The sequence below is a fragment of the Protomyctophum bolini genome (assembly GCF_963924005.1).
Source record: "Protomyctophum bolini genome assembly, chromosome: 14".
NCBI classification, from domain to species: domain Eukaryota; kingdom Metazoa; phylum Chordata; class Actinopteri; order Myctophiformes; family Myctophidae; genus Protomyctophum; species Protomyctophum bolini.
The window spans coordinates 16,119,535-16,144,005 of NC_137875.1; the positions used below are offsets into that span (position 1 = coordinate 16,119,535).

The 24,471-nt window shown below is 44.1% G+C and overlaps 1 protein-coding gene and 1 long non-coding RNA gene across 5 annotated transcripts; both read right to left on the reverse strand.

Moving 5' to 3' along the window:
* Nucleotides 1–186: 186 nt before the first annotated feature.
* LOC308328093 (uncharacterized protein) lies at nucleotides 187–22,854 on the reverse strand. 4 transcript variants are annotated; one of them, XM_080781796.1, is made up of 4 exons: nucleotides 22,598–22,854; nucleotides 22,075–22,209; nucleotides 7,051–7,142; nucleotides 187–1,706 (listed from the first exon to the last, which is right to left on the reverse strand). In XM_080781796.1, exons 2-4 carry the CDS (start codon nucleotides 22,124–22,126, stop codon nucleotides 1,545–1,547), a joined length of 306 nt encoding a protein of 101 aa, XP_080637922.1. In that variant the 5' UTR covers nucleotides 22,127–22,209; nucleotides 22,598–22,854; the 3' UTR covers nucleotides 187–1,544. The 4 variants fall into 4 exon arrangements, with proteins under 4 accessions (XP_080637922.1, XP_080637921.1, XP_080637919.1 ...); XM_080781795.1 differs by having other exon boundaries at nucleotides 22,075–22,206; nucleotides 22,598–22,851; XM_080781793.1 differs by having other exon boundaries at nucleotides 22,115–22,206; nucleotides 22,598–22,816.
* Nucleotides 16,706–18,572, reverse strand: LOC308328095. The gene is made up of 3 exons (XR_013965256.1): nucleotides 18,337–18,572; nucleotides 17,526–17,632; nucleotides 16,706–17,188 (listed from the first exon to the last, which is right to left on the reverse strand). It is a non-coding gene; the product is annotated as an uncharacterized lncRNA (long non-coding RNA).
* Nucleotides 22,855–24,471: the final 1,617 nt, after the last annotated feature.

Sequence of the window (24,471 nt, forward strand, 5' to 3'; positions counted from 1 at the left end):
TTAATTATTCAGAAGAAGAAGGGAAAAAAAGGGATTTTATGCCACTATTTTCTCCTTTTATGATCCTCTTTTGCATAATGTTCTGTACTGCAGGATTTTTACTATATTCACTCGCAGTTCTCCAGCCTTGTATACTGTACTGTACCTCCTTCAACTGCTCTATGTTAAAAAAAAACGACAAACAGACATGCTGCTTTAACTGCTTTGATAAAGAAATAAAACTCCTTCCAGTATAAATCTCTAACTCTTTTTCTGTGTCCTTGAGAATCAGTGCTCACTTTAGTTTAGACACGCAGCAGAGTAATGAAAAAGGCACATTTTGTCATAGACAGAGGGCAACAAAGAAGCATGGATGAAAGAGCATGGCGGGAAAAGGCTGGTTGGGTATTTGGGTAGCCTGGCTTGGCCAGCCTCATAGTAGGGCTTTAAGCAACTAGTCGACTATTCAACTAGTCGACTAGTAAATCCACTAGTCGACCTTATTGGCACTAGTTGACTAGTTTTTGTAGGCCTCAAGATCAGCTAGATTGTAGTTATAGTCACCAATGTACACAGTTTTTAAATGTACAACTATTATTTTAAAACAATATTATTTTTTACACAATAGGTAGGCCTAGTTAAAAACTTTAACGTCATGTTGTAGTCACTGGTTTGTAGTGATCAGGCAGGAAACCACAACCGGAATAATAAGAACTATACCCAAAATATTTCCCTACAATCATAATAATTTTAGGGCCTACCAAAATTTCTCCGTGGCAAAACAGACGCAAAAAGAAGTCTCTGGAAAGTACACTCAAATTTGTATTTTAAAAATCAGCAAAACTACTGCACGCTGCATCAAGGATTTTATTGGGTATAGGCCCTAAAAATTATGACCGTGGGAATTATTTGGGGTATTTCCGGCTTGTGGTTTCCTGCCTGATGACTACAAATCAGTAACATGACGTAAATTACCACCCGTTCCCGACCGGATCATAAACCCGAAAAGGAATGCTGCCCAGGCCCCAGGCTAGTACGTAGGTACTGTACTGTGTAAAAGTGAATGAGTCCATCGGAAACAGCATTGTAAACATGTCCTCTGGGTCTGTGCTGGAGCACTGTTGACTGTGGAGAGAATGGGCCTGAATGACAGGAGGAGAAGGGGACGAGGCCGCAGGGTTGTCCCAGGAATAGCAAAGAGTGAATATATATATAACACTGACAAGTACACTGAGCATTAGTGTCGTGATCTATCAGCCTTACTGCTGTATACATAAGCCCCGCCTGCTCTCCTGGGATAGATAGAGGCTTTGCTTTGATACACAGGAAAATATACCCCCACGCAGCACATTTACAACACTTTGCAAACTACAGGCATGGTGCATCAAAGTCAGCTTCCAGGAATGCACATGTCAGTCAAACTGGCTGGCTCATGATTTAAACATTGTGCCAAAAGAGCTTAATTGTGTTGTTGTGCTTAAGCTTGGCCCCCAACTGGATGTTCCGGTCCATTACTCCTCCCTTGCCCTGCGTCCGGTACGGTCCAGCGAGCGTCCTCGTTTGGCTCAAGAAGAGGAGGGCACCCTCTCTCCTGGCGGGTCGTCAAAGATGTCCACCGTTGTTGGCTTCCCGCTAGTGTCCAGGAGGGGGCTCCACTCTGGGGCCTCGATGGCATCCTGGAGAAGAGCCAGCTCTGCCTCCAGCTTCCCCACAGTCTCTTCTACTTTCTGCAGAAGAGCAGAACAAGAAGGCATGTTTGTCCTCTGACCGCTTTTTTCCCCCTCCTACACCAGATGTCAAAATATATTAGTATACACATGCGTCACTTTCCCACCTCACGCCCCCCTCATCTAGACTGAGTGGCACAACATTGCATTATTGAAAACGAGCGCTTCCAAACTCTGACACCTAATCTGCACATGATTCTCAACCCAACTCGAACACAAAAAGACTCTGGGACTCCATCAGGGAGATGACTAATATGAAGTCAGAGAGGAAGCCCATCTTTGCTCTAGATGAGAGTGCCAGAGCAAATGAGCTCAATAATTTCTTTATGCGTTTTGAATGTGACACTTCTCAGGGATGCTATGAGGTGATTAATGAACTGAACTATGATGTTAACAGGATGGTAATAAATCAGGACACAGTCTGTAAAGTGTTTAAAACCATACAGACAGATAAAGCAACAGGGCCAGACGGAATGCATGCTTTCCTGTTGAAAACGTGTGCTGAGGAATTAGCCCCAGCATGGCACAGGCTTTTCCAGCTGTCACTAGACTCACATACAGTGCCTGAGATTTGGAGAAAATCAGTGATAGTCCCAATCCCAAAGAAAGCATGTCCACTAGAGAATAATGATTATAGGCCTGTGGCTATAACATCTAATGTAGTAAAAGCACTGGAGAGGATCCTGACAGAGGAACTCCGAAAGGAGGTAGGACCTCAGCTAGACCAGTATCAATTTGCATATTCTAAGAAACGCAGTACATGCGATGCAATATCTACAGTAGCTCATCTCACTTTGAAACACCTGGAAAGTAAGGTGGCATACGCCAGATTACTTTTTATCGACTTCAGCTCGGCTTTTAACACCATACATCCAGATATTCTGTTGCGTAAATTAGCTCAGTTAAATGTGAACCCCTTTATAATTAAATGGTATTTTTCTTTTCTCTCTAATAGACCACAGAGGGTGAGATTTAACTCGGTGCTCTCAGAGGAGACACTGAGTAGTACAGGGGTGCCTCAAGGAACAGTCAGTTCCTCTTTTCTGTTTACCTTGTATACGGACGACTGTGTCAGCTCACATCCAAATCAATTTATTATCAAGTTCTCCGATGACACTGTGTTACTTAGTCTGCTCAAGAGTGATAATAACATCCTCAGCCATACAGAGGGAGTAGACAAGTTTATAGAGTGGTGTGATCTACACCATCTGAAAATAAATGTAAACAAAACAGAGGAGGTCATAGTAGACCCCAGGTCCATAGGAGACCACAGTATAATTAGTGTCCATGACCATAACATCAAACAGGTCCCCTCATATAAATATCTGGGAGTACAGATCGATGAGGACCTGAGCTGGCACACGCATGTTACAACACTGTGTTCTAAGATACACCAACGTCTACACTTTCTCAGAAGACTTAGACTTTTTGGAGTCAGTAGAAATATCATGTTGACCTTTTACAGAGCTAGTATAGAGTCAATCCTAAGGTATGGTATATCCAGCTGGTTTGGCAATCTAACTGTGAAATACAAGTCTCAAGTAAATAGGCTAGCAAACATGGCTGGGAAGATCATGGGCATGTCCACCCCACCCATCACTCCCCAGGCCATCTTTGAACAAGCAGTGGTGAGACAGGCTCGGAATATTGTATCTGACCCCTTGCATGTACTGTACCGAGAGTACGAGCTAATGCCATCCGGTAGGAGGTATAGAACTCCACGATGTGTATATAATAGATTCAAACACTCTTTTGTTCCCCTGTCAACTAAAATGCTCAATCAGGGATTGACGAATGCACTTTAATGACTATAGTTGCACTTTATCAAGGGAATGTGTGCAATATCTCTGTTTTGTGTATGTGGGTGTTTCATGGTGTTTTTTCTTTTCGTATGTGAACATGTCTGTTATTTGTATGCAGCTGTGACTCTGTCTCCAAGACAAATTTCTCCCAAGGGAGACAAATAAAGATAACCTTGAACCTTGAACCTTGATTGCTTGACAGAAAGTAGCTCATACGGCAGACTTTTATTAAACAAAAACTTTGCAGATAATTCAAGATTTCCGTACAGCTGCAATGTTTGTGAGTTTAGCGTTGTTAAATATAATCAGATAGGACTTTTCTGTTTGGATGAAAGTAGTTTTCCCACATTATAATTTTCGGGTACGATGATGTCACACGCATAGCCCCTCTATAGCTGATCCACAAACTCGCAACACATATGCTTGCAAAGTGAGCTTGTAGATCTGTTATTATAGGGGCTGCTGGGGCTTCTGTCTTGGGCCCCTCGCCTGTAGTCCAGTAATTAAAGAAAACTAATCCTCTTAGGTTGGACTAAATTGCTTTATTTTGTTTCTCAAATGATTCTAACAGGACAAAACAAATCCACCCTAATCTTCTCACTGCAAATAGGACTACCCTAAATTTGCCTTAATCCAAGATGCCACCATTGACAACCTATTATGAGGCAATACTTTCTAAATCTCCTTATGCTTTAAGTAGCTGCATGTGACGTGTCAAACTAGGGGGTTTTCATGATTCTGAATCCATTCCAAGCATTAGTTTTGCATGAAAAACATTCCTTGGACTAAATTTGGCCATAACACTTACCCAAATATGCCCAAAATGTGGCTATGGCCGTTTTTTGCCCAAGGAGTGTTTTTCATGCAAAACTAATGCTTGGAATGGCTTCAGAATCATGAAAACGTGTCAAAAAGAAAAGCATTCTGGGGCTCCTGATGGAGGGGAAAGGAACTGGTCAGAATAACGTGTTCCTTCCACACGCTACGTCCGGCCGGGGAAACTCCCCCCTGTCAGGTGAAAAGAAGCAGCTTGGACTCCTCATGCATAGAAGGAAGCATGAGGTCAGTCCGCTGCCCCGCCCCCAGGTTGGCAGAGGAAGTGTAGTGCCCAGGATTACATTAGATAATTGACACTGGGTGAAAAAAATGGGTTAAAAAATCGTGGGATAAAAATGTAAAAAATAAAAATGAATAACATCTCCCTTGATCCTCACAAATAACACCCCAGATCCATTTTGGGGGAACAAAGTATCAAGTTCAAAAGTCCACCAGCTGTTTTGTTTTTTTAACATAAATAAAATTCTATATAATTAGTCCCCCAGGGCTCTACAATAGCCTAGAGGTCTTTCTCTCTGCACCAAAATCTACAAACTCATACCAATTTTCCCTGAATATTCCTCCAAGATTAGGGACACAATAGCCTTCAAGGTGTCTATCTCTGCCTCTATTTGGAATCCTCAGATCACTTACTGTACCACATGCTTACACATTTTAAAATGTCTGGCATTGATGTAAATTGTATGCTCGCTCACTAATTTATTTTTTTATTCTCTTGGTTTTTCCTATATGTACCAAAGTCCACATGGTACTTCTTTCCTGTGTGGGGGGGAGGTACTGAAAAATAATACATATTATTCTTACTTACTGTAATAATTGCATTACAACTCACTAGGGGGATCTTAATGGCACAAATCTGAACCAGACAGTGGCCTTGTGGTTAGAGTGTACGCCCCGAAACTGGAAGGTCGGGGGTTCGACCCCCGGCCGGGTCATACCAAAGACTGTAAAAATGGGAGCCAATGCCTCCCTGCTTGGCACTCAGCATCAATGGGTTGGCTTGGGGGGTCAAATCAACAAATCAAATGACTCCTGAGTGCGGCACGGCTGTGGCTCACCGCTCCAAGAGATGGGTCAAATGCGGAGAACAAATTTCTGTGTGACAAATCGTACGATTTTGACTTCACCAAACTATCCCTGCAGCTGCTTACTGTAGATCTTTTGTAATAAGTACATCATGGGACATCTTTAAAAGAATGGCCTACAGCAGGGGTGTACGATGGAGAGTGCCACAATATATCCACACTCACTCCAGGGGCCACATTGCATATTACTGTCGTAGAAAAAAATTGCCGATCTACAATCTCAAAACGTGTCACAGTGTGACGCATTTTGAGCTTGTAGATCAGCTATTTTTACTTTTTAGTAATGGCTCTCAAATGCCTTTAATTATAGTTATGTTAACTTTATAAACTAAATACACTGGACATAAAAAAGACAATATACCTCGCTATGTGTCAGTGTCTTTTGATGCTATGCTATCTTTGAAACATTTTAAAATGTAGACAAACATGTCTTGGCATTAACATATCCAGTGTAGTGGATTGTATGTCAACTCAGCTTGCAATTTCTCCCACAAACTCAGTTTTGTTCTATAAGTAATAATTGATCTTTGATTTTTGGATATTACTATTGGTTGATAATTGAGATAATATGAGCTTCAGGTATAAAGGGGATAAGACAGAATGGGGCCTTGGGCAGAAGGAGCTATTGAGGAAGACAGAAGCCAAAGCGTTTTCTTAAAAGATATCTAAATAAAAAAACTAAAAAAGACAGATGAACATTTTTCCCTGAGTGTGGATAATATTGAATTCCACTGGAGTCTCTTTACTCTGCAGTGCAGTGGCTCCAGAACCAGGTTGAAATAAAAGGCACAATGGGCCTTAAACTTCATAATGGATTAATACTTTGCCACATGAATAATACAGTTATTCATTCATATGAATTATAGACACTCTTATGTATAAATAATACAGTTATTCATGCTGCAGTCAGTCATGGCCTCACGCAGAGAGGTTAGAGTTTTTCGGGACTGAAACTCTTTTTTTAAAGTAACCACACATGATTTATGCAGAGGTGCTTATAAGCCGAGTGAGAAGCATTATCTTTGTCAGAATCGAATTCTTTAAAGGAAATTCTGAGGATTTCTTTGCACCGTCAGCTGGAATAGAGGTTGACATTTGATAATGTTACGAAAAATGAGCCAAACATCCCAGAATCCTAAGAATTCAAACCACCAAAGGACCTACTGTAAGGAACGAAAGCTTTTGGAAGCATAGCATAGAGCAGTGGTTCCCAAAGTGGGGTCCGGGCACCCTTATGGGTCTGTAACTCTAAGAGTACCCTTATGGGTCTGTAACTCTAAGAGTATACAAATGGTTCCATTTGTACACTCTCAGAGTTAAATTAACATGGATTTTACAATATGAATTGGGGGTCCCAGAGATAGAAATGCCATTAAACGGGGGTGCATAGACTAATGCACGTAAAACTGGGGGTCCTTGAAATTAAACGGGTTGAGAATCACTGCGAGAGCAGTAAAAATCTTCTCTTATGGAGGTCCCTGGAATATCTTATCTATCTATGGAATATCCCTGGAATATCTTTTGAAATGGGGGTCCGCGGGCCAATTAGTGTCAATTTGGGGGTCCTCGACATGAAAAAGTTTGGGAACCACTGGCATAGAGCATAATATCCTTTCCTACCTTCTCCACTACATCCAGGCGGCTGTGAAGAGAAGAGTGATCCTGACAGGCACTGGAGCGCGCCGCTCTGGGCTTGAGGTTAGAGTCCAGCCCTGGTCAAGTAAAACACAGGTAGTATTTAGAGCTTTTAAAACTACAGACACACACCAAAATGCTTCTTCAAGGTATTGCATTCAGATTTCCATGTGAAAGAATGTGATGTGCAGTTTAAATTGGCTTTAGTTCATATTCCCCTACTTAAGGTATTTTCAGTGATTTCACTTCAGCTGCCACAGACTATTTACTCAGCTGTATGCTGTTTTTATAGGATTAATTGACAAGCACACACTCCAATCCAATCACTGAGGCTCTTTTTTCTATTTTGGCCTCTTTTTAAAATATTGACTGATTGATTCAAATGGATGGCAGATCTCCTGGTTCATTATAGGGCTATGTGGACTGCGAGTGGAACAGGCCATATGGACAACATGGAGGTCTGGTTCTGAATACGCTGCTATTGAAAGGCATGCTCAGAACGCTCATGACACGAAGCCATCCCTCCCCTCTTATCGTTCCATAGGACAGTGTTCCCAAACCTTTGCATGTCAAGGACCCCCAAATTGACACTAATTAGCCCACGGACCCCAATTTGAAAAGATATGCCAGGGACCACCATAAGAGAAGATTTTTATGGATCTAGCAGTGATTCTCAACCACTTTCAAGGACCCTCAGTTTGATATGCATTAGGCTACGGACCCCACTTTGGGAACCACTGCCATAGGAGCTACAGACATATCCTGTGCATATTCTGGCCTAGTGCTCACTCGCTGCCAACAAGAGAACTCACTAGACAGACACTAGGGTGTAACAAATAATACAGTAACTGCATCGATTTTAACTATTTCAACAATCGAAAGTATATCGATATGTAAATATCAACATATGGTATCATTGGACTTTGTATCGCTTTGCAATGGAAATAATCTCATCAATCATTGATTGTTGCTAAGAAATGAAACAAGCTAGGCCAGACCACAGATTCTTTAAAGCTTTTTGTTATACAATAAAAGTAAAGCTCAATGGAGAAAAAAATAACATTTTCATGAAGAACTATACGACTGTAAAACCACGATGTTACCCCACACCTCCACCAGTCCACACATTCTCTATTTCATTATTTCCTTCTTTCTTTCTGTCAGTCAGTCAGTCTTGTCTGTCTCTCTCGCACACTCTTCTCTGCTAACTCCACATGTTTGCTATTACACTCAGCATGCAGGCAGCTTGCAGTCTCAGCCACTCAGCTCACCACATTTAGCCTTTCTGCTGACTTAGCTCTCCTGGTAAACTGAGCTGAGATCAGATAAAATAGCTCCAGCCGTCACTGGGATCTGGTTCTGACCCATGCAGTTGTAGTTGAACCCATTTAGACGGTACCTGAGGACGATTCTACAAATGTCTTCTAAATCATGAGTTTTCTGAATAACCTTATGTTTCTATATTAGTGGTTCTCAAATTATTTCAAGGCAAGGACCCCAGAAATGTTATGAAATTGGCCGCCGACCCCAATCTGAAAATATGTTGTTCCAGGGACTCCCCAGAAGCAAGGTTTTGAGTTAAAAACGTTCGCTCTGAAAGAATATATATTCAAAGACTTGCGCCACATTTTCAGGATTTAAAACAAATAGCAGACTTACAAGCTCGTAGCGCGACACTCGGTGCCACGCTATGAGCTTGTAGATCTGCTATTTTTCAATATCTAAAGTATAACATAATGCTTAAAACACCAAAAGGGGTTCACACATAGAATGGGTTAACATGGACAACTGTTCTGATCCACAATCAGTCAAATTATGCATCACACACAAACCAAATGACAGTAAAGACATGTATAATTGGGATCGAAAGTACAGCAGCACAACAAGCAATTACTGAAAAGAATAACATGTTAAATTATGTAATCCACCAAAAGCTATGGCTCTTCTACATGTGAAAATGTCAATAGATGCTTATTATATTATTATGAATTATCTATCATAAATGTATTATTATCTTGAAGATACGCTGTGACATAATGGTCACATTTGAGGACCTGAGTTGAACCACAGTGGCCTTTCTTAGAATCAAGGCTTCAAAGTACAACAAAGTAAGGGGAACGTTTAGGATATATTGTTCCCCTTATTTCCTCTTGCTGTAAAAGATGTGTTTCCAATTATGTGTTTCTCTTTGAAGCCAACAGATTTAGATGGAATAATCCTTCATTGTCAGACCAGGCCCATTTATTTCCCAACGCCTCCACAGTCTTAATGACTGCAGTTGGGCCACGCTCCAGCACTGTACCTCCCGTTGCTGTTCATGAAGAAAGTGTGAGTTTTCATTGCCATATCCAATTCGACGAAGGAATGCGACGAAAGCAGATTGAGCTTGAGATGCATTTGTATTTGGAAACAGTTAGAGGAAACAATCCTGTCTGTGTGTGTGTGTGTGTGTGTGTGTGTGTGTGTGTGTGTGTGTGTGTGTGTGTGTGTGTGTGTGTGCTCCGATTGTGAAATGGAGAGGCAAAGAATGAAAGAAGTGAGTCATCTCACAAAGTGGATTTCTTTGGTTCTCTGCATGCATACCTTGGAGTGTTAAATCCCTCTTATACATTTAAAGATTTAAAGATTGTCTGGTCAAACCTTTGTGATTAGCTAATATAATTGTCTAGATATATGACAATACTACAATGTTTTGTGCTTGATTATAGCTATGCCTTTGTTTCTGCAAAAATAAAATGCAGGCTTTACTATTTTTTGTATGCAGGTTTTACTATTTACAACAGTTTATAAAGAAACCCTTAATTGTTCTCATTTGTTAGAAAGCATGGTCATATAGAAATAGCCATTTACGGTTGCGTCCACCAACCAAACCTTCATCTATTTGTGTTCTCTTCTTGTGTATAAAGAGAACACATTTCAACATGCGTTTGCATGTGGCAGTCTCCGAGAGCTCTCGACTTTTGTTAATACATACTTGACTCATTCCACTCCGTTAATACATACTCGACTCATTCCACTCTATCTTTGTGGGAATCATTTTTTTCAGTCATACCGAAGTAAGTTATGCTTTTTAATTCCTGTATACAATAGAAGCACAGCTCCCTAGCTGCCTCCAACTGGAACTTTGTATAAATTAGTAGAGGCAAAAGAGCAATTGCATTGATCAAAGGGAGAAAAACCATATTGACAAAAAGTTCAGCACTACGTTTTTGCAGTTGAAAATACAGTTTGTCGGACAACACAACACCTTTTTTGCTCAAAGAAATCCTTTCGTACTCCTTTTTGTCATTATCTAAGTGTGCCCTTTTCACAGATACTATAGTGGAGTTCAGAGCTTCATGCACAGGCTTACACAAACATTTGTCTCAGAAAGCCCAACAATCCAGAGACCACAAACAAAACAGCTCAAACACAGCAGTTCTTCTGGCTGGCGACTTCATTAAAATGTATGAGCTTAGCTTGCCTTCTTAGACTAAAATGACATTCAACTTTAAGTTAACTGCTGTAGAATTATCTTAAAATCTATAATAGATTACACTCAATATGAAACGAGCCATTCCGAACTGCATTCCTGCCCGTTATGCAATAAGCCAGAAAACCTTGGGACGAACTATGCCCTTTTGCCTGCATGAATAGACAATTATCTTTTGAATCTTATATCTTAATAACTGTCTATTTCCTCCCCGTTAGAAAGCAGAGAGATGTGGGGGACTAGTTGTTATTCCTCTGGCTGCAGGCCTCTGACTATCCCCCAATGCGTAGTCTTGTCTTTGCAGTGGACTGGCGTGTTTTTACAACAATATCCTGCGGTAACATTTTACAGGCTCCATTACACAGCCCTGAGGTGTGCCAAGTACATCCAGGAAGCAAGCCAAGGAAAACCAAAGAATGGATCATGAGAGATAAGACACTTCTCCATAGTGTCACTGTCGGCTAGAAAACTTCTTTTCAAGTAAAATCGTGGAAATAGCTGATCTACAAGCTCACAACGCTTCATGATGCGAGGTGTTGCGAGCTTGTCGATCTGCTATTTTCACAATTTTTGTGCCACACACTTGTATGAGGAAGTTGGACATTGATTTATGCGATAAAAACAAAAAGTTGAAATATGGAGATACAAGGTTTCTGCCCGACAGTGACGATATTATTTTGCAGTGAAGAAACACACCAGATGTCAGCTGTTACAAGTCCATTTTTGGCTGGATCAGCAGAGCCAGCCCAATGGACAGATAGATGTCTATGACTGACTGACTGACTGACTGACTGACTGACTGAACAATGAACTTACAGTATCGGTCGGTCGGATAACCTAATTTGTACGGTTGACAAGCCAGTCTCAGAGCAATCGTGAGTGAGCAGAGTACGAGTCTGCGGTGGCCTCTGGCTCGTGAATGCTCAGGTTGATCGTCTGCCTGGGGTGTGTATTCCATCAACGTTGCTAATTAAATCTTGGTTGAAATTGAAAAAGCAATTATGTAGGCTAAGGCTATCACTCAGTGCCACAGGACGCCTAATGACGCCTCCCCCTTATTTTCGTTAACACAATTAAGCCAGGTTCAGGTTCAGGTTTATTTATTTGTTTGTCCCAGAGGGGCGATTTGGTTTACAGCAAGGCATAACACAGGCAGGTAACATGAAACATAAAAACACAGTAAAATTCATAACATTTTTCAGAACAGTTGTATAAAGAATTCATACAAGCCTAAAGACAGTCAACTAAACATGAACTCAAACCAAGCTTGAATAATCCTGCACATGGAGTAGCCTACAGCCCAGAAAAAGAGTCGATTGCCGAAATGAAGATACAGTAAAGGTCCTTAATTGCGATGGTCCTTCCGCAGTTTGTTTTTGCAAAACACAGCAAGGACCTTAAAGGCCGATTCATACTCCAGTTTTAGGTGATAAGGTGACCACCGAAAACCTGACATCACGCCGCGGTGGTGAGCGACTCACCGCTCACCTAAACATCTCTCTTGTTTTTACTAACCACCTTATCACTTAAAACTGGAGTATGAATACTCACACTCAGTCAGATTTAAGTTAACGCTGAGGATGTTGCTGTACAGTATATGAGATAGATAGGGTGAGAGTCGCTGCCTCTTCGCTTGGAAAGGAGCCAGCTTAGGTGGTTCGGGCATCTGGTTAGGATGCCTCTCTGGCGTCTCCCTAGGGAGGTCCTCGAGGCACGTCCCACTGGGAGGAGACCTCGGGGCAGACCAAGGCACAGATGGAGGGATCACATCGACTCACTGGCCTTAGAACGCCTCGGGATCGTCCAAGAGGAAGTTACTAATGTTGCTCTGGAGAGGGAAGTCTGGAGCTCACTGGTGGAGCTGTTGCCCACCGTCCACGTGACCCGACTACCGATAGGCGGTTGAAGATGGATGGATGGATGGATGTTTCCAGCCAGACATTGAGCAGCTTGAAGTGTAGTTAAATCCACTGCATGTGGTCCAGCAAGGCCCCGCTTGGCAAAGCTCACCAACTCTTTGCTTGACAATGATAAATGTACTGGCTGCAATCTGCTAAAAGCATGAAAAGAGCGATAAATGTTCACTGGTTTGTAGTACCATGACCTTCAGCTCATATACTGTAGCAAAGGCATGCTCCCGGCCTGGCTTATGGACAGAATAGCCAGTCCATAGACCAGGCTAGCCTAGTGCTTCATTTTTGCATTGCAGTTTACTATGAAAACCTGCAAAACCTGTCTGTCAGTCACACTAAAACCTGTCAGTCAGTCCGCCCGTCAGTCATGCCTTGTGACGCTCCATATATGGATCTGACCTCAACTGACCCCATCAAACCCTGTACACTCAAGACACGCTCCATATATGGCCAGACCTCATCAAACCCTGTACACTTAAAGACACTGCCACCCTTAGATCTCCATAGCTGACCTGTTCTGACATTCCATATGTTGATCTGACCTCACCAAACCCTGTACACTCAAGATACACTCCATATATGGCCAGTACAGAATTAATTCAATATGTTCATCTGACCCCCCCATGCGAAAGCGCCAGCGCTCGCCCAGCAGTCTACAGTCACCAGATGCGTGCACGTGGCGAGGTCGCTTCTCGCCCTCAGGGCGTCTTACTGGTAGTATAGTAGTTAGTTAGTATCAAGGTCAAGGTCAAGTAAATGATATGTCCCAGGCTGGGCAATTCATTTTACAGCAGATAATAAAAGCTATAAAAGACACAGTACAGTAAACATACAACAACAACAACAAGAGACATACATATACATTATCACAAGATACAGATCATTACCTTAAATATAAAGTGCAAGAGCTAAAGTTAAAGTGCACCATGTGTAACTATCCTCACAACCCACCCTTGAAACTACACGGCAGCTATACCTCCTCTTACTTCCCCCATTGATGGCCCGGATGGAGGCAGGTATGAAGGAGAATTTGTACCGGTTATTCTTAGTGACAGGGGTCTTCAACCACTGGCCGGAAGGCAGTAGTGCATATTCCCGGTTTAGGGGGTGGGAGCTGTCTGCTCTAATTAATGATGCTTTTTTAAGAACCCGTTTGTCATATATGACTCAGACAGCAAATCTTTCCGCCAACAATCTTGCTAGCCCCCTTAACAACCTCGTTAAGGGCATTTTTCTGTCTAATTCCAAGGTTACCAAACCAGCAAATGGACGCAAATGAAATGACAGACTCAATGAATGCTCTGTAGAACAAGATCATTAAAGATTTATCTACCTGAAACGTGGCTATCTTTCTTTAACACATTTAGTACCGGAACTGCATCAAAATAAAGGCGCAGCTTGCGCCGGAGTAATCAAGAGTGTCTGACTGCAGGGCAGGTTGATCGATCAAGAAGTCTCTGCGAGGGCGGGGTTAGTCAACGGGGCGGGGTTAGTCAACATCAACCAGAGTAGAGGAAACACAAAAACGGAAACGGAAACAGATAAACGGAAACAGAAAAGGGCGTTCCCTTGTTCCCTCCTCACTCAGGGACTCGGCCCCGTGGGTCTCGTGCCCAAGTGGGGGTCCGCGGGGGTCCGCGGGGGTCCCCGGCGTATCACTGCCGTCTCTGGTCCGTTTTGAACGGGGGGAATCTCGTTGCGACCGGGCCGCCCTCAGGGACTCGGCCCCGTGGGTCTCGTGCCCGGGTGGGGGTCCGCGGGGGTCCGCGGGGGTCCCCGGCGTATCTCGGCCGTCTCTGGTCCGTTTTGAACAGGGGGAATCTCGTTGCGACCGGGCCGCCCTCAGGGACTCGGCCCCGTGGGTCTCGTGCCCGGGTGGGGGTCCGCGGGGGTCCGCGGGGGTCCGCGGGGGTCCCCGGCGTATCTCGGCCGTCTCTGGTCCGTTTTGAACAGGGGGAATCTCGTTGCGACCGGGCCGCCCTCAGGGACTCGGCCCCGTGGGTCTCGTGCCCGGGTGGGGGTCCGCGGGGGTCCGCGGGGGTCCCCGGCGTATCTCGGCCGTCTCTGGTCCGTTTTGAACAGGGGGAATCTCGTTGCGACCGGGCCGCCCTCAGGGACTCGGCCCCGTGGGTCTCGTGCCCGGGTGGGGGTCCGCGGGGGTCCGCGGGGGTCCCCGGCGTATCTCGGCCGTCTCTGGTCCGTTTTGAACAGGGGGAATCTCGTTGCGACCGGGCCGCCCTCAGGGACTCGGCCCCGTGGGTCTCGTGCCCGGGTGGGGGTCCGCGGGGGTCCGCGGGGGTCCCCGGCGTATCTCGGCCGTCTCTGGTCCGTTTTGAACAGGGGGAATCTCGTTGCGACCGGGCCGCCCTCAGGGACTCGGCCCCGTGGGTCTCGTGCCCGGGTGGGGGTCCGCGGGGGTCCGCGGGGGTCCCCGGCGTATCTCGGCCGTCTCTGGTCCGTTTTGGCCGGGGGGGATCTCGTTGCGACCGGGCCGCCCTCAGGGACTCGGCCCCGTGCCCGGGTGGGGGTCCGCGGGGGTCCCCGGCGTATCTCGGCCGTCTCTGGGCCGTTTTGGACGGGAGGAATCGTGGGCCCTATTGTAAACAAGTGTAATGCTTATGGCAGCAGTTCCCAAAGTGGGGTCCGCGGGCTAGGGGTATGCGACGCATAGCCAGGGGGTACCCAAGCTGACAAAAAAAAAAAAATCATGTGTGTGTGTGTGTGTGTGTGTGTGTCTGCCCAGTGTCTGCCCAGTGTCTGCCCAGTGCCTCCCCAGTGTCCGCCATGGTGCCTCCCCAGTGTCTGCCCAGTGGCTCCCCAGTACCTCCCCAGTGTCCCCTGAGTGCCTACTGCCTCACCACTGTCCCAGTGTGACCCTGAGTGCCTCCTCAGTGTCCCCCTGAGTACCTCCCCGCAGTGTCTCCCCAGTGCCTCCCCAGTGTCTGCCCAGTGCCTCGCCAGTGTCTCCCCAGTGCCTCCCCAGTGTCTGCCCAGTGCCTCCCCAGCGTCCCCCCGAGTGCCTACCCAAAAGGGGTACCTGGTCCAAAAAAGTTTGGTAACCCCTGCTTTATGGTGTCGTCCACTCAATGTACTGTAATTCTGCAAACTGCATGTTAATCAATCTATATATATTGTAGTGACTTTTATAATATATATATATATAGAGAGCCTAATCACAGACTGCTGGACATTCACTGGAGAGCACTCCAGGCATAAGGTTGAGCAACCCTTTTGTGGTCCCACCTGGTTTCTTAGGAGGCACTATCAATAAAGTCTCTTCAATAGTTTGTTCCACAGTAATTCAACAATCTGGATGGATAATAAATAGGTTGTTTGGTCATAGTAGTAACTTAGTAAGGACTAAGGAGTAGTAACATATAGCCTACACTTGCTGCAGTAGGTGTAAAAGATATGCAGTCACCTTCACTCTGCGCTCCAACAATATCACTACCATGTGAGGTATGACAGCAGTTGAGCCAAATAAGTCCATACTAATTATCCATAATGTATAAATATGGATAAGAGTTCAGGACAGACAGGCCTTTTCGGGGAGGTTAGATGGTTAACTTAGATGTTTAACTGCTCTTCTGGGGTCATGTCAAAATTGGTTTCTACGTCCTCCTAAACTCAGTAGGCCTATGGGGACCAGGACAATTCCGGCTGTCTGTTGGTGTATTATGTTGGTCATGTCCATCTATGGTACATGGTGGTACAGTATATTATAACATTTTTTTCTTTTCAATAATTGTTACCTATTAAAACCCGGCTATAACCCACTAACCCTACGACACTGTGGTATTGTGGTTTTGCATATTCAGACTATTACCCCAAAACAGTATGTATACTCACTCTGCTTCTCTTCTGAAACTGGCAACTGCTATCACATTTGATCACTCCTGGATGTCAGACTATAACACTTGTATAAACCAATGAATAGTGTGACAGTGCTTTAATCTGTGGGCACAATTATGGAAACTCTGTATACAATACATATTTTGTGATTCAAAGTAACGTCTAAATGGTTTCTACATCTTCATAAACACTTACTACACCGTTACACTACACTATACTATTACACTTAGTTCATGGTATCATATTACACGTGTCATAGCAGCCTCCACCCACCTGCGAGGTACCAACATGGACTTCCAGAGCAGTACATGGACCTGGGAGAAGTGGCAATTCAATAAAACAAGCAGAAAGCCTGCAACACTGCATGTGTTTGGAAACAACAATAGAGCCACAACATAGTGAAAACCTTTTATCCTTTTCTTTATTGCTTAAAGAATACAACTTTGTAATCAAATGAATGTGTATCAATTACAACCACGTTATCTATGTTTATATTAAGGGTTTACCACACAGTCGCATTGCAAATGTTTGATAATACACCAGAGGTGGGCAAAAGAACAAATTCAGCCCAGATAAAGCATTTTACAAAGTAAACATCCTTAACATTGTGTACATTTGCTTGGATGCACTCTGCAGCCAAGCAGAGCAGTACGGGCATCTGGAATGGGTAGAGGGCTCAGAAGGGCTGGGCGCCTGAACACTGTGCATCGCGGGGCTGGCAGACTGAGGAGGGCTGGACAGCTGACCTGAATAGAGTTTGCACTTCGGCAGGTGTTTTCTCATCGCATCAGCCCTTAAAAGGGTGTTCTTACACCGCAGGGACAATGATAGTGTGCCTGAGATGTATCTGATCTGCAGTTAAGACAGCATCTAATGATGCGCAGATCTGGGGAGGGGAGACATACAATATGACAAATTAATATACAGTATATAATATACACACAGCACCAACTCATTCTTACATTTCAAATGTACTTAAGGGGAGATCCATCCTTCATAGACCACTGGCAGTCACTAGACTGACTCACTGACTGAACACACAAATTGCATGCGTTGCAGAGATGGAACCTGGGTGAAATGAGTGCATGAATAACACACCCTGCCTGGCCAAGGCCAACAGTCTGAATAAGTCCCAATGTCAATTTGAAAGATAATGAAAATGCCTCCTCTCTACAGTACATCCAGACATACATCCTAAAAATAAAAAACAAGCTTATACATACCTTCAAAAGCGATTGCAGTTTTAATATGAGCAGTGGTACAGTGTACAGCAGGTTGTACATTGTTTGAGCTGTACAGACTCATTGGTGGTCAATATGGAACGATGCATCTGTTAATAAAAATAAACAAGACAATTTTAACAATTACACTGAATTTGCAGAGCAGATAATCTACATCTGTAGACAGGCATTAAGTCCATAGATCTGTCAATTTGCCTATGCTGTAACAATAACAGTAATCTTTTTTTTAAAGTATTAAACTAATAAAAATGATCCATCATTTAACAGACCTCACAAATTAAAATAATATGTCACCAGAAGCAGGGATGCATGTTGTATGCAGCCATGCTAGCTGCTGCTAATGAATAACCTAACACTTTGGCTACATGTTTAAGAAATTATTTCATATTTATGTCAGACATGCTCTATGTGAAGAGTTTTCCTGTGTCATTAACTAATTTCATGGAACATAACAGCTAACAAAATAATGCAAGTGCATGTTACAAAAACAGAATATAAGGGGGAAAACGAACCCGTTTAACTCCTAACGCTAGGTGCATTAATGGTAGTTTAGCTTCATAAGTTAGAATCGGAATATTGCTTGTTGTGTTATTACTCGAGTGTTAGCTACCGGTGTATCCTTTGTATCTGTCCGGTATTTAGCTAAGAGGCTAAGCTACTCGAGCAGGCAAGAAAGAAAAGAAAAACAAACTCATTAACTCCTGTTCATAAGGCTATAGTTTGCACTGCAGAACGTTTACATTTATATTAAGTTATACTTATAATATTAATATTGTCTTGCTGGTTTACGTACCTTGCGGAGGAAGAACGAGAAGAGTCTGGAAAGTGGAAAGAACTGCAGCAAACGGGCTGTAATATAAGTAACCCAATAGTGTAAGTGGTGCCAGATTTTGCAACAGAAATGTTGAAAAGAAGCCACTCAACAAATTGCAACAGATTAGCTCATTTAAATCTAATGTTCATCAACTGTTTGAAAATAGCAGAGCTAGAAGCATAGCAGCATATTAAATTAATAATAATATTAATAATAATACAAATAACGATAATAATACAAGTCGCTTATAATAAGCGGACATGGCATGCGGACAACAACAAGCTCCCATGGACCGCCCCCAGCCTTGCAATACTTCCTGATCAATGCCCTCCCCCCTCGCAGAGACTTCTTGATCGATCAATCCTGCCTGCAGTCAGACGCTTCTCGGAGTAATCGCCAGAGTAGTGATCGCTTCCATTTTGAAAGCCATGAACCGGAAATACTTTCTTAAAAAAGTTGACTGACAAAGTGCCATCACAATCTCCGATCATCTTAATATATTTATATACGCTACAAAAAGAGTTCATATTTTGCGGGAGAGACGGATGAGGAGCAGAAACGCAGCGCCAGCATATCGATCCATTCATCACCACGGAGAGCGCCCTGGATGAGGAGATACGAGTCATTCTTTCCGCCGCGCTAACATGGGAGTCAATGACAAGCTAATAGTTTCACAGAGCGTTAGCATACGGCAAGCGAAAAGCGAAATGCCAAAAAAAAAAGAAGTAATTATTCTGAATATTATTATCTCGCCCCGCGTCGTTTGGACGTCGCTAGGACGTCCACAGACGTCTAAGGCACCTCTCGGTTCCAATCCTTATGACGTTTCAGGACGTGTTATGTACTAAATGTGTTAATTTAACAGAAGAGGCACTGCTGGCCTTTCTTGCACAACATTTCAGTATTGACATCACATTTTAGATGGTTGTCTATTATGGTCCCTAGATATTTATAGGTGGTTACTAGCTCCACTGATTGACCATCTATAGTACTGCTCTGAGGAGCTAGTGGACATCGACGGAAGTCAATAAGCATGTCTTTGGTCTTAGTGACATTGAGTTGTAGAAATGTAGAAAGAGACAAAGTAATCCACAACTGGGCCATGGCTGACCTCACCATCACCCAGCAGACTCAAAATCACGGAATAACTGCAAATTTAATGATGTTTCTGTGGGCATGTTGACTTCTACAGTCGTTAGTGTACAGGATGTACAGCAGTGGGGAAAGAACACAACCTTGGGGTGAACCAGTGGATGATGTTAATTCACCAGACAGCTTCCCATTCACTCTGGGTTCTATTTGTGAGGAAATCCAGAACCCAACCAATAATACCAGGGTGTAAGCCAAAGTTGTTAACACATTTTTCAACTAGTATGTGTATCGTGCCGAAGATAGCAGTATAAGACTGCTCACAAGTTGTAAGCTCACAAGTTGTACAGTATAAGTCTCAACAAGTCACAGCATCAACGTTGTCATGTGAGCTTGTGGAACTTTTGGTGTGCAACTCCATCATACGATGATGTATAAATAAATCATTAAAATCAAGCATACAACTGTCCAGAGGCTGTGTGGGTTTGCTAGCATAATGAATACGCCTCCATCCATCCATCCACCGACCCCGCCTCTCTCTCTCTCTACTCCAAGGAAACAGATCATAGGAAAACAAAACAGGGTCTCACTGGAGTCATGATCTAATACACTGACTTCACACACAGAGAGAGAGAGAGAGAGAGAGAGAGAGAGAGATGTGTGTTTGAGCGATGCCCAAGTGTGTCCATATGTACGTTTAACACACATACATGTACTCTTGGCCCAGCTAGTCTGTCTGTTCTGACAACAATCCACAGGAGAGCGACTGTAATGGAGAACACAGCCTGGGCCAGAGCGCTATATAGGCTTAGCCAGGTCCAACTGAGCAACAGTGAGGTCCCGTACGTACAACGAGCCAATAGAACGATGGGGCCCACCCAAAGTACACTCACTCCCTCACATCGACCAGTTACATCAGTCAGGAAGAAGCTGGATCAGTTCAACCATGCACAGAGATGTGAGCGTGTGCGTGCGTGCTTGTGTGTGCGTGCAAATTACTACACTCCAGAGTCCTGCATTTGACCATTTTTGCATCATGAAGTCACTGTATTTCACACGCACAACCAGTTGATGTTGCACAGAGCTCGCAGTGGCGTGGAGGAGCGGCCAGCGCTTTTCTATTTCTGTGTGTGTGAATTTCCATGGAATTGGTAGGTAAAAAGGGAATGAAGAGGGATCGACCTACGTATATGGATATAGTGAAGGATTGTGTTTTGGGGAGCTATGGCGCTGACGCTTTATTCGATTAAGTATGGTCACAGTTGCAGTGAAATTGGAAACATATGTGCTGGCTCACCCATCCAGCAACAAGCACGCGCGCACGCACAGTCATGCCTGTATACTACATAGCCACACACACACACATGTTCTGGCTCCCCCACACGCAGATGCGTTTACGCATACACAAGCAAACTCGTATAATGTGAATACCGTGTTGTGTATGTACGTCCACGCCGTCCAACAATCGCCCACACACACTTAAAGAAAGTGTGTGTTAATCCTGTTAAATATATACACTGGCCGCAGTCCATCAACCGACAGCCCAATAGAAATGACTGAGGCATTCCATCAACTGATGTATACAGCCCCTCCCAGATTCGTTTTCAACAGAAAAGCTTATATATATTTTTTTACCAACATTCAATCATAAGCCATTTCCACCACAACACGGGATCACCATGGTCCAACACAACACACGAGGAAGCTATAGCCTGCTCTCCAGAGTTCAATCAACCCCAACATTTAACACATTTAACAGACGGAAGGAACCACTATTCTACTCTGGGTTTCCCAGCTGCTGTGCCCTCTAGTCCTATGCCCCCCACCCCTACTACTGGGCGAGCGCTGGCGCTTTGGCATGGGGGGGTCAGATCAACATATGGAATGAATTCTGTACTGGTTTAACTTTGATGAGGTCAGATCAACAAGAGTTGCCGGCCGGCTCCATACTGTATATGCAGATGTAGGTGATGATCCAGTCTTACATGTATGGTTATCCAGGGTTAGATGAGGTCAGTGGTCGTGATCTTCATATATGGATATGGCCATATACTGTATGGTAGCGTGACGTCATGAGGCGTGACCATAATATGGAGGCGTTAAGGGTCTCCACGATGTCACGTGATGTCACAAGGTCAGATACATATATGGAGATATATTGGGTTTCCATGACGTGATGGATTTACAACCATATACGTACAGTTATGGTGGTGACGGCCACGAGACGCAGGATTTCATAGTAAATGCAACCTTCAGTCGTAATAATCTATACATCTATGGCAAGTAGTTTTCAAAGTGGGGTCCAGGCACCCCAATGTGTCCTCCTGGGGTTCCAGCTAAATCTTTTTAACCACTTTAACCCCACACATTTGTTATTTGAAAATGGCAGATCTAATACTCTCACAAGGCATCGCACATATTATGCGATGCCTTCATTGACCTTTTGGAAAACATTTTGAACAACACAAATCTTGTATGCGGCTCCCTGACACAAAAAGAGTTTCAGATGGGGGTCTGCGGCCAACTACATTCATTTGAGATCTGTGCTCAGTCTGGTCACAGCCACAGCCTTGCCTTACCTGCCACCACAGCATAGCCATTGCCAATGAGGAGGCAGAGGTGTCTTACCTGCCACAGCATAGCCAATGAGGAGGCAGAGGAGTCTTACCTGCCACAGCATAGCCAATGAGGAGGCAGAGGAGTGCAACCAGGGAGGTGGAAGGGCGGGTCATGGTGCAGTGACAACCTGCAGAGCAGCTGCTGCTGTGACGAGGAGAAAGAGTTAGTCACTGTCGCACACATGCAGGAACATACTGGAGTGTGTGTGTGTGTGTGTGTGTGTGTCATGTCACACATGCAGGAACATACTGGAGTGTGTGTGTGTTTGTGTGTGTCACACATGCAGGAACATACTGGAGTGTGTGTGTGTGTTTGTGTGGGTGTGTGTCAGTAAAATGCTTAGTGGTAATTTAACATTGAGCTATAAGGGTCGTAGCACAGTTCACTTGTGAAGTGACATAAAATCAATGTGCATTAAACACTCGCAGGAAAATACTGGTTGTGTGTGTGTGTGTGTTTGTGTGTGTGTGCGTGTGCGTGCATGCGTGCGTGTTTGACAAGCATGATAAGTGGAGAAAAGCAATATACTTACACAGTACTCCAGTGCCCAAAGTCTCCTTGGAAGCTGAAGTGGACTGTGGCACAACTTATTTCTTTTCCCCTACCAAACCAAACTCTTCCTCTAAACTCTTAAACTCTTCCTCTTCTGCCGTCTCAATGCCTCTCTGCCCGGCGTGTGCTCTCTCTCTCTCTCACTCCCTTCCCTCTCCCTCACTCGGTTGCGCCCAGTTTCCTAATGAAAACATTTTATGTATGCAAGAACAAAAGCCCACTATCTGGGAAGGGGGGTGGTGGTTGAGGGGTGAAGGGGGCGGGAAGATATTCTCTCTCTCTCTCTCTCTCTCTCTCTCTCTCTCTCTCTCTCTCTCTCTCTCTCTCTCTCACACACAGACACACACACACACACACACACACACACACACACACACACAAGGGAGGGGACTCCTCAGAACATGCTACACAATGTTTCTTATGAACAAATCTGAGCCAAACTTTAATTGTCTTATCTCTTTTTGTTTTTAATCTAACTTATATTTCAAACTTTACCCAACACAAGAATCACACCAATGTCTAACATGTTTTTACGGCTCTAGCAGTGATTTTCAACCATTTCAATTTCAAGGACCCCCAGTTTGACGTGCATTAGTCTACGGAACCCCATTTACTGGCATTTCTATTTCTGGGACCGCCAATTTATATTGCAAAATCAATGTTCATTTAACTCTGAGAGTGTACAAATGGAACCATTTGTACACTCTCAGAGTTACAGACCCATAAAGGTACATTTGGTTCCATTTGTACACTCTGAGTTACAAACCCATAAGGGTCCATTTGTACACTATCAGAGTTACAGACCCATAAAGGTACATTTGGTTCCATTTGTACACTCTCAGAGTTACAGACCCATAAGGGTCCATTTGTACACTATCAGAGTTACAGACCCATAAGGGTCCATTTGGTTCCATTTGTACACTCTCAGAGTTACAGACCCATAAGGTTCCATTTGTACACTCTCAGAGTTACAGACCCATAAGGGTCCATTTGGTTCCATTTGTACACTCTCAGAGTTACAGTTCCAAACTATCATTTAGCTGGGGTCTGCTCTAAGTCTTCCGTTTGTCACACTCTCTCTCTCTCTCTCTCTCACACACACACACACACACACACACACACACACACACACACACACACACACACACACACACACACACACACACACACACACACACACACACACACACACACACACACACACACACACACACACACACACACACACACACACACACACACACACACACACAGCCACACGTGCACACACACAATTAGTGATTGGCCATTGACTGGCCTTTTAAGCGGCTCTACAGATTAAGAAAAAGCGAGTGCAGCAAACGTTGAGCGAGGGGATCAAGAAGAGTGCAAGGACGGTAGCAAGAGGCCAAGGAGGAGTTTGACCTGTCAGAGACCACCATGCACTGAGGTCATACAGGGCCACGGAACCTTTACACTGATTTAGTTCAGGTTGAAAAGTACAGTGAGGTAAGCCAGTGGTTCCCATGACACTGGGTCAGGAGGAGCGCGCCGCAGACACATCTGTATGGGTCCCCCTTCTTTTTGGTTTCCAACATTTTGGTTTTATTTAGTATTATTTTTATTTTTTATTTTTATTTTTGTTATTTTTGAGTGGTGCAACCACTCAAATCACCACTCCTACAATCAGCAATGTCCATGTACCTACCTGTGTGTGTACCTGTGCACATGAGCCTGAGTATGTTACTGATTTATACCAGTAGGGGGCGGCAGAAACAGAGGGAGGGGTAGTGCTGTGTAATGAGAGAGAGAGAGAGAGAGAGAGAGAGAGGGGGGGGGGGGGGGGGGGGGAGAGAGAGGGGGGGGGGGGGAATT

Coding starts and splice junctions, on each gene's coding strand:
- LOC308328093 (XM_080781793.1), bottom strand. CDS start 22,178: ATGACCCGCCCTTCCACCTCCCTGGTTGCACTCCTCTGCCTCCTCATT. Junction 7,143..22,114: donor CATTGGCTATGCTGTGGCAG/GTAAGACTCCTC, acceptor TTACTTGACCAG/GGCTGGACTCTAACCTCAAG. Junction 1,707..7,050: donor GCCTGGATGTAGTGGAGAAG/GTAGGAAAGGAT, acceptor GCTCTTCTGCAG/AAAGTAGAAGAGACTGTGGG.